General features: G+C 34.5%; 1 protein-coding gene across 1 annotated transcript in view; it reads right to left on the bottom strand.

Annotated features, from left to right (window-relative positions):
• The window catches only part of LOC101629086 (contactin-associated protein-like 3), a 191,916-nt gene that overhangs the window by 150,512 nt on the left and 30,599 nt on the right, over positions 1-10,805 (bottom strand). Inside the window, exon 2 of the mRNA XM_012726558.1 lies at positions 4,106-4,216. Coding sequence (XP_012582012.1) covers positions 4,106-4,216 — 111 coding nt within the window. The remainder of the gene's footprint in view (positions 1-4,105; positions 4,217-10,805) is intronic.

Genomic DNA, 10,805 nt, shown 5'->3' with positions numbered 1-10,805 from the left:
TGGAAGCATCAGATAAAATCCTTCCTGGCTCCTCCAACAGATAAAGCCATCAATGTTTTGAGGAAGCTCAATATTACAATATGGGAATACAGTGAAATAACAAAATAAAGAAAATACCATCATTTAGCTTGTCTCCATCTACTTTCTTTTACAATAAACAACACAGGATTTTGCCAAATGAAAACAAGACTTTTGGTTGAGATCACAATAATGCTATACATCTGAAGCCTATATAAGGTCATAAACCAATATCATCTCAATAAAAGTTTAAGATTCAATACAATAATCTGGAAAGTCATTTTTAATAAAGCTAAATTTAAAGAGATCCTATTTGCACTATCACCGGTTAGATGACTTGTCAGGTTCATCATTTTAAAGATCAGTTCATGAATACAGCCCTTCTCTCTGGGGATGAGTGCTTATACAAACATTTCTGGGGAACAAAAAGAGGTATAAGATGTATGTGCGTTTCTTGTAGCAATTTCAAATAGCTTCTCTCAAGACTATCTCACCATCGCATTTACAAAACATGTGACAAGCAAAACATAGAATTGCAAGTTGGAAAACTCATTCACATAGCTGATTCAGCCTAATGAAAAGTCACCTACAGTAATAATAATAATTAAAAACTAAAATTTTCATAAGTGATAAGTACAACATGGCTTACTATAAGTAGTCTTTTATTTTTGCTTTTAGCTTTTGTCTGAATAAACTTGCAGTGCAATTTCTTTAGATTTTTGAGAAAAAAAATATATGAAATCACTATTTCAATATGTTCTTATTCATAATAGATTTCAGCAATCTTGTCTCTGTATGAAAAATTTTAAATAACTTGTAATTTAGGATACATCAGTATAATATGTATGATAACAAGAGTTTCATCAAGTCAATTAATCAAACGCAGTTTTCGAAGACCTTTACATTCCAATGTAATGGCATCAGCTGTCTTCAACAGGAATATGAGTAAATACATGTGTCTGAAAAAAAATGGATTTCATGTCATATAACTTAAAAGCTAAAAAAGCGATACACTGACGCATTTGGGGATGCTAACTTTTTAACCACTAATGTCACTTTGTATTACATTAACGTGGGCATTTTATTAAGTGTGTTATCTGGAACCCACCCTCAGATCTCAAAGTGGCAACTCAGGAGCAATCAGGACCATGATGAGCAATGATATAACCCCATTAGTTAAAGTTAATAGAAAACCAAATAAATTTACAAATAAAATGTGTAAGTAAAAGTATATAAACTAGGAAATACACAATAAATTCTTATAGATTCATATTTTCTATGTGTTGAATCAATATAGTACTTTAAACAACTTTATTTTAAAGTATTTGTCTTTATAGGAATTGTACACTGGCACAATTTTTTTTATATAGAGGCAATTAAAAATTACAGATTGGCTATTCTTTTACCACCTTTTTTTAAGCATCTTTATGCATCATGTAGATGCACTCATCAGCTATTACATATAAAATTCTTATAGATGTTGCTAAAGCGTTTATAATTGTAACTAAAAGTTCTTGAAGTTTAATTACAAAATAAAAAATTAAGAATGTAAAACTGACCACATTCTTTAAAAATCTCCAAATGCCATACACAGAACAAGGACTTTTTACAATAAAAATCAGGTAATCTCACATGATTTTCATCATTAGATCATACAGAGAACTGTCAAGAAAGCTGAAACTGACAGAAGGAACCACTGTCACCATTACAAAAATCCTTACTTTGTACTGTCATATTTGTATTATAATAATGTAAAGTAAAGTTAACTAGTATGTTCTCCAGCATTTGTAAGGACAAAGTAAATGCCCATACTCTAAGATGCTGAATTTTAACAGAAAAAAAAAATCTATATCTATCTATCTATCTATAAACACACACACACACACACACATATAAAATATCCTTCAGAGAAATATTGACAAAGTGTGTTATCTAAGGCATGCCTTAGAAATGGCATCAAGAGAGATAATATTAAGTGATGATTAGTGAAGTGCACATTGTATACAATCAGAAAAAAAAAAAAACCTCATCATCTGATTACGACTTTCTTCAAAAGTAGTCCATATATAGAAAAACAGTTTTTAGTACCATTTTATAATGACTGCTTATCATATTTTAGGCTATTAGTTTATTTAATTAACTGTAATGGAAATAAGTCAAATTTATTTTTTTAAACAGTTTTCCTTTTTTAAATTGTGTGTGTGTGTGTGTGTGTGTGTGTTTGTAGGACAGGGTTATGGGCCAGGGGTATGGAGGGTGGCATGAGAAGATTCATGAGAGTCAGTGAGGAGCAGAACGGGCAGATGTGCTAAAATACACTGTTGAGGGGAGCAGCGGATAGAGACAGGGGAAGTCTGCTGTGTCATATGTGAGTCAGCTCCCTGGCTGGGGACCGAATTCAGACCTAGTGGTGATAGTGTTGATATATAATCCCAGCACCACCAGGAAGGCCCAAGTCAATTTTAACCTTAGTATTCTCCATATAATGTCTTTAAACTCCCCCAAGCCATGACACTGACATCACTAAAGGCCTGAAACACATTTCCTGTTCCTGAAAACCAGATACACAATACACAATGCCCTTGGGTTTCTTTAAACTAATTCAATAGAGTATTCATTTAGTTTTTATAATCTCTGGGCAACCACTGGAGATTTTAGCTATTCACTTAACATTAATCACCAAACCAAAAATGTTTAGTTTGATAATTTAATTTTTACTTGAAATATGGCTTCAATCAGACGATATTTGTCTGGGATGGTAAAAGTAATTCTGACTAGTGTACCAAGGAGTAAGCTCCTCCTACTCAATGCCTTCTCATGGGAAGACCATGGAGTGTGGACACGGACATGCTCCGCTACTCTGTGCTGAATGTGCTCCAACTCTTCTTCAGCAATCTGTTTAATCTGGGTTCCCACATTAGATTCATGACTTTCTTAAACTATTATCTTCAAAACACCAAAGAAAGAGAAAGAAGTGCTTAAGTCCATAGTAATGCCTTCAGAATTTACAGCAAAACCTTTATGTGGGACATATTTTGCCTCCTTTATATACCACAGAGATGCAGTGATCAGCGATTACATGTAAAATTTCCTGTTGAAGCCATGGGATTTAAACTATTTCTCACTGTAACTAAACATTCTGGAAACTCTGTCACTTCTGGCCAAATAAATACACACACACACACACACACACATACACATAAAGGTAAGATGACCACCTCTACAAAACTCTAAATGTTAGCTATAATGTTTAATTTCTGAATTAATCTTGTATTTAAAAAATCTATTCCTTAAAATGTCAGTGAAACATTTGAATTTTAAGTGTATAAACTAAGCTACTTAACCCATCAAACTACTATTTGTGCAATTGAAGAAGCAATGTACTCAATGATAACCAAGTAGTATGAATCAGTTAGCACATACCCAAAAACATAAGCCACTTGCTCCCTTCCCAACTTAGATAAGGGAATCTGTTTTCACCACCAACCTTCACTTGGTCTCCAAAGCCAAGTGCTGAAATAAAGTCATATTCCCATCATATTCTATGGCATCTTTACATCCGACCGATTCAATACAATGATTTGTACAGTTTTACCTCACTGGCTATGAGTGGCTTGTTTACTTGTTTTCTGAGTTATTCATGGCCAAATACCACTCAGTTTACTATAGCCTGCTCTAAAATTAAAAGGATGTTAAAACTGGAAATAGTGTAGTAGTTAATGTTTCCTGTTTATACATCTAGGAAATGTGTTCCTTTATCTCTGAAATAATATACAGTGATATAAAACAATAGTACCATAATAGTACAAAATAAATTTAGAAATAATTCCATTCTAATTCAAATCTCATTTATGACCATTTGTGCACAATCAGTAGAGAAGGAAAGTATCAAAAAAAAAAAAAAACCCTCCAAAATTCTATAGTGAACAAAGAAAGCTAGTGAATCACCATATAATGACCCTACGGTCCTCACTTTCATTTAATAGTGTAATAACTTTTGGGCTATAAGAAGGAATACTAAAAATGGCAATAATTCTCTTTGGAACTGAATCGTGGTGGAGTAACAAAAAGACAACAGCCGACTCACCGTCCCTGCGATTAAGACTTGCATATCCTGGGCCGTGGCTAGGAGATAGCTCAGAGGAGCTGCTGAATGACTCCCGGGGCAGGGCAGATGCCAACGGAGCATCACATGTATCTGTGGGAAACAAATGAACACATTGATTAAAAGTATTTTTTTCCTTGTTCCTCCCACTCTGCCTTTCTTTTTAGCTAATAGGCAAGGAAAAATCTCGAATCTGTAGCAAACATCAAAACCTTGTATTGTTTAAGAACATTTGCTTAAGAAAACTAAAAATCCTTGATCGGTAGCATTTACCATTTTCCAAAGTAGAAATACTCCAACTGCAGGCAGTGTATCGCTGTCAAGAACATATCACTAACCAGAGTTGGCATAATGTCCATTATATATAATACTTCCATCCTGAAAATACAAATAGCCTCAAAATACAGTACTAAGTGTTGAGTTTGGAAAATGTATTACTTTTCATTTTAAAGTGATTTATGAGTTGCAATTTTATGTTATTTACTTTTTTATAGATTTATTTATTTATTTATGGCAGGCCAGTGGTGCAGGGCAGGGGTGGTGGAAGGATTCACCAGCGACAGAGAAGGGAGTCAGAGCAGGCCAACTGAATAAGTACATTGCTGAGGGGAGCAGCTGGCGGGACAGAAGAGGGATTTGTCACGCCATGTGGGTCACCTCCCTGGAGGGGATCGATCTCATGCTAAAGTGGCTTTAGCTCTTAGTGCTGTGCTTTAACCCGCTGTGCCACCCAGGGTGGGCCTGTTATTTAGTGTTAATGGTGGCTGTCTCTTAGGAACTGACTTGTAAGAGTCATGACAGTTAGTGATTGGCTCTACTACCTCCTAAAAATTGGTGCTAACACTGTCCCTCAGTGGACAGTGATTTTATCTTTAAAATCAGGAAGGGTAGTCATCATTGTTTCTACTGAAGATTGCACTGAATATCATACCAATCCATAAGAAAAAGTTTAAAAAAGTATAAAGTTAGCTTGGGGGTGGGAAGCAATTGTTACCATTTTGAGATGATACTATAGGTACAAAGTAACTGACTAGCTTAATAATTCAAAATACAAAAGCTATTCTATACTATAATTACAAAATAAACTCAATAGAATAGCAATTAGTAACATAACCTATAGAGCAAGTACAAATCTTATAAAAGGTAATGTATAAAAAATATCACTGTAGAGGCCTCCCTGGTGATGAAAGGGGTTAAGAACAGTATCATGAAGCTATCCACAGCCACTGAAGTACAAGTTTGACCACCAGCCAGGAAGGTAACCCACGTGGTACAGCAGACCATTCCTATCTACCCCACTGCTCCCCTCAGCAGTGTATTTAGGTTAATTTGCCTGTTCTGTTCTCCACACTGTCTCTAGTGAATCCTCTTACCACCCACACTTATAGCCTGTACCTCATTTCTTACATGCATAAATAAATAAATCTTTACCCAAAGAAAGGGTCATTATAAAAATTATACTGAAGGATATTAAAGAAAAACTATATAAATGTAAGCTACAATGAATATGAATAGAAATATAATATTTTTAAGTAATCAGGGAAGTACTTTCCCAAGTTTTTAAACTAAAGGATTCATTGAAAGTCTGAGAAAAAAAAAAAGTTTTTACTGTTTCATTTTTGGAATATAAACAACAAAAGAAATACCCAACAAAAGGAGCTCTTAAACTCTGAAAACCACTTACTGTAGTGTGGGTGAGGGAAGGGGGAGGGGACTATTGGGAGGGAGAGGGACACAGATGGTGTGGCAGCACTCTCAAACTCACATATTTTCATATAATACATGGTAAGTCAATAACATTTTGGAGTGGGGGGAAAAAAATTTCCAAGATATTTTTCATAATATCTGAAGCAGTGAACCACTAGTCACTAGTTCAGAGGTTCTTTTTTTTTTTAAGATTTATTTATTTATGCATACAGAACTGGGGTACAGACCAGAGGTTCAGGGGCAGTGAGAGAATTCACCAGAGACAGAGTAGGGTGCAGAACAGGCCGACTGACGAAGTACACTGCTGAGGTGCTCGAGCAGCAGGCAGACCAGGAGAGGTTTGCCGTGCCATGGGTCACCTCTGGGGCCAGGATCGAACTCATTCTGAAGTGGCTTTAGCTTCTTAGTGCTGGGCTTTAACCCGCTGCACCACCAGGGAGGGTCCCTTCAGAGGTTCTTAACATGGGTACAGATATGATTTAGGAAGTCATGAAAACATGAATAGAAAAAATTCATGTCTTTGTTTTCATTAATCTCTACCTAAATTCAGCATTTTCTTCAGTCATGAATATAGAGAAACAATCCCATGTTCAGTGGTGCCTGTGTATATGGTACCAATGTATGCTATAGTTATTTTCATAGCAATCACTATTGGTACAGACATTTAGAAATATTGCTTATGTTTCTCATTACTTTAAAATAATAGTAGTTATTAAATTTACCACTAAATCTTTTTTAATGTGTTAATAAGTATGGAAAATTATTATACATTACAACTTCTAATATACTGATAATAGTGTTTCTGTGTAATTGGTTTTCTTTATAATTCTATATATATACTTTATGCATTTATGAGGGTTACTTTGATAGTGGCCAAAGGCTTTAGTACAAGCATCAAAGCTGCCTAGGAGGGGATAAGGAGCCCCATAGTGAATATGGCACTGGAAAGACAAGTGGGGGGCTTATTATGGGTATCACTTGCATTACAGAAAATTATGGAAGGATACACAATCAACTAGACTAAATCAACTGCTAGCAGAACAATTTCTCATGGACAACACCAGGTTCCCTTGTGAATGTAAAGAGCTTCAGGGAAACTAAACAATTTCCTCAAACTCACTCAATGTGTTAAGTGCAATGGAGGATTTGCTTTATTAACCGTTTCATTTGAGAAACCTACTCCACTACAGTATAGTTTCCTTTGTAAATCGCCAAACCCTTTCTATCCATACTCTCTGCTCATACCTTTCTCACTTTACCCCACTCATCTTATCCTAGCAAGAGCAGACAATGGGGTTGGGAGGTGCGCTTTACCCAGTTGCCTGCTCTTGGGATGCTATTCACACTAACCCTCAACTTACAGTATTGTGGTAATTAAAATTACTTGCCCTTAATATTGTATCATAATAAAATAGGTCATCCCATACTACATTTCCTCAAAATACCATATAAGAAAGTCTTTCCCCATAGAGAGATACAGAAGGCAGCTTTCAAAGTTTCAAACTATATTAAAACCATTGATTTTTAATTCATTCATCGAAAGAAGGCATACAACATTTAAGTAAGTTTAAAAATAAAAAAAGAATAAAAGTCTTTGTAATGTAATCTCTTCTTTTAAAGAATCCCGAGTAGTAACAGTTTTCTAGGACCCTCCCTGGTGGTACAATGAGTTAGGACACAGCACTGCAAGCTAGCACAGCTGCTTCAGTGAGAGATTGATCCCCAGCTTCACAGGTGACCCACATGGCGCAGCAGATCTCTCCTTTCTCATCTGCTGCTCCCCTCAGCAGTGTACTTCATCGATCTTCCTGTTCTGCTCCCCGCTCTTTCTCTGGTGAATCCTTTCACCGACCCTGCACCTCTGGCCTATACCCCAGTTCTGTATGCATAAATAAATCAATCGTTTAAATAATAATAATTTTCTACCAGTATTTTTAAATGGTATCTTTTTTTTTTTTTATGACTCATTGAGATCTAAAAATCAGATATTCCAAGGGACTCCAATAGAGTCAAATTTGAGAATGTCTGGTGTGTTAAAAAACTAGTTAGCCACATTCCATCAGCTTTTAAGAGGAATGCTCTGTCTGGATAAGGGCAGTGATTTCTGCACATTCACCAACTTCTAGCTAAATACATCAATGTAAGGTAAAGACTCAGAGGTCAAGTCAAACTCTTAAGTCTCCATTAAATATTGTTTACAATCTAAAATATCTATATTTTATACTAGGATGCTTGGAACAAAAATTAATACTCAATTTACTTTTATATTTTCTGGCACTAATATAAAGTATTTGACTTCCATAAAATGGATATTATTCTTATCAATAACCTAATAATTCTATTTCTATTCCAAAAGAGATGAATCCTGAAATGCTTCAAAGCTATAAGAATTATTCACTTTTAACAAGTGAAATGGCAAAAGAATTCTAAAGAGCAACTATTTATCACTTAGGGGAAAAACATGCCTACTACCGATAACAAGAATTAACATATGAAAACAGAGAGCATAATTTTAAAAGGCTAAGGCAATTTTATTTTTTCATAATAACCACTCATATTAATGAGAAATTATCCTAAGAAATACTCTCAATTTTGAAATACAGTCATTAAGGCTCAAGTATATTCAAGATTAGTTTCTCAGTGAAGCTTAAAAAATGTAAAGGGAAAAGTGATGACTCGTGGCAATATGTTTTAGAGAAAAAACTAACATACTACTAATGTTCATGCGCTATATATGTTTTGATCAGAATGTGAATGCTTACATAACTAATTCCTATTATGAAACTGTCAGACTTTGTCTCAGAATCTGTATCTACTGTAATGACATTTTAATCAATTGCCTATCATTTGTTCTATGAACAGAATATCACAAAATATTTCATTTTCTGATTTTAAAACATATATATGTTTCTGCATACACAAAATTTTAGAAATTCAGAACTTCCCATAGCTGAAGAAAATATAATTGGTTAGTCTTCTAAGTTTTTATTTTTTTCAGGCCTTTGACCTCTTCTTCCGCAGCTACCTAAATTTGCCCTTATCCACAAATGAAAAAAAAATTCTATCAGATATCTCTGGTTAATCAGTATTACATTTTTTTTGTTATTGTAATTAAATTTTACCTGATGTCTCCTACAGTTAAATAGATTCATAATGATAATACTTCTCTTCTTAGATGACATTTGTAAAATGACTTATATATTTTTAAGAAAAAATTTAATTCTAAAGCAGCATAGTCCAAATGTTGAAAATCAAATGTCAGAGAACATCTACTTGTGGAAATAAAAAAGATTTACCTGTAAAAGTTAATTAAAAGAGTTCCTGCCTAATGATCTGTTCTTGAATTTCCACAAACCTGTAATCTAAATATACAAAATCAGTTTCTGAAAATGCCTTCCCCTAAGAGCAGAAATCAATTAAGTTGGAAACTAGGAATCAATGAAAGCTAAAACTGGCTTTTTGAAGCGATCAATAAAACTGATAAGCCTCTAGTCAGTCTAACACAGAAAGAGAACCTGATTATACATAAGAAATTAAAGAAAGGGCAAAAATCACATAGATATTAAAGGAAGGATATTAATATACTTAATATATATATAAAACATATTATAATATCATAAGGATATTAAAAAGGCTAACAAAAAATATGAATAACTCTATACCTACATAGTTGAGAATCTAGATGAAGTGAACAAATTCCTTGAAAGACACAATCTGCCAAATTCACAAAACGAGATAAATAAAATAGGCCTATAACTATGAATAAATTTGAATCAATAATTAACAACTATTTCAAGTAGAAAGCACCAGGCCAACATGTCTTTAGTGGTAAATTCTACCCAACACTTAAGGAAAAAAATCATACTGATGCCTAGTTATCTTTCAAATGCTAACGGCAGAAGGAATATTTCCTAATCTTTTCTCTGTAGCCAGCATTACCCTAATATCAAAAGTAAACACAGCTATTACAAAATAAGAGAAATCTATAGACCAGTATCTCTCATGTATACAGATTCCAAATCCCAAACAAAATTTTAGCAAAATAAATGCAACCGGGCCCTCGTGGTGGTACAGTGGATTAAAGCACTGCTAAAGCCAGTTCAGCATGAGTTCGAACCCCGCCCACCCCAGAGGTGACCCAGTGGCTCCACAGACCTCTCCTGACCCGCCCACTGCTCCCCTCAGGAGTGTACTTCTTCAGTCTGCCTCTGTTCTGCTCCCTACTCTGTCTGTGGTGAATCTTCTCACTGCCCCTGTACCTCTGGCCTGTACCCTAGTTCTGTATGCACAAATAAATAAATCTTTAAAAAAAAATAAATCCAACAATGTACAGAAAGAATTATATACCACAAACATGCAAAATTTATCCCAGGTATGCAAAGTAGATTTCAACATTCACAAAAACAATTATAACAACAATAGCAATCTATCACATTGATAAGCTAGAAGAGTAACATGATCATATCAGTAGATGCAGAAAAAGCACCTGACAAAATTCCAAATCTATACATAGTTAAATATTTTAGTAAAACAGGGATAGATGTGAATTTTCTCCATTTGATAGAGAATATCTGTAACAAACCTATAGCTAACACTACACTTACCAGTGAGAAAACCTTTCCTGCTATGACCATGAACAAGGCAAGGACTTACCCTCCTACCGCTTCTTTTCGACATCTTATCGGAAGTCTCAGTGAATGCAATATGACTCTTAGAGTTAATAAGCAATTATAACAAAGTCACAGGATATAGGGTTACGAGGCAAAAGCCAATTGATTTCCTACATGCTGGCAATGAGCAAGTGTAATCTGAAATTAAAGATAGTGTTGCTGTATTAGCACCAAAAGTATGAAATATTTAGGCATAAAATTAACAACATATTTATGTGCCACTATGAGGAAATGTACAAAACTGTGATAAATGAAGGCCATGGATAATTAAATTAATGGAGACATAGTCCATGTTCATAAATAGT

Source organism: Condylura cristata, unplaced genomic scaffold, assembly GCF_000260355.1.
Source record: "Condylura cristata isolate star-nosed mole 26May11 unplaced genomic scaffold, ConCri1.0 scaffold00017, whole genome shotgun sequence".
Classification (NCBI taxonomy): Eukaryota; Metazoa; Chordata; class Mammalia; order Eulipotyphla; family Talpidae; genus Condylura; species Condylura cristata.
This window is presented reverse-complemented; position numbering and strand designations above follow the sequence as displayed.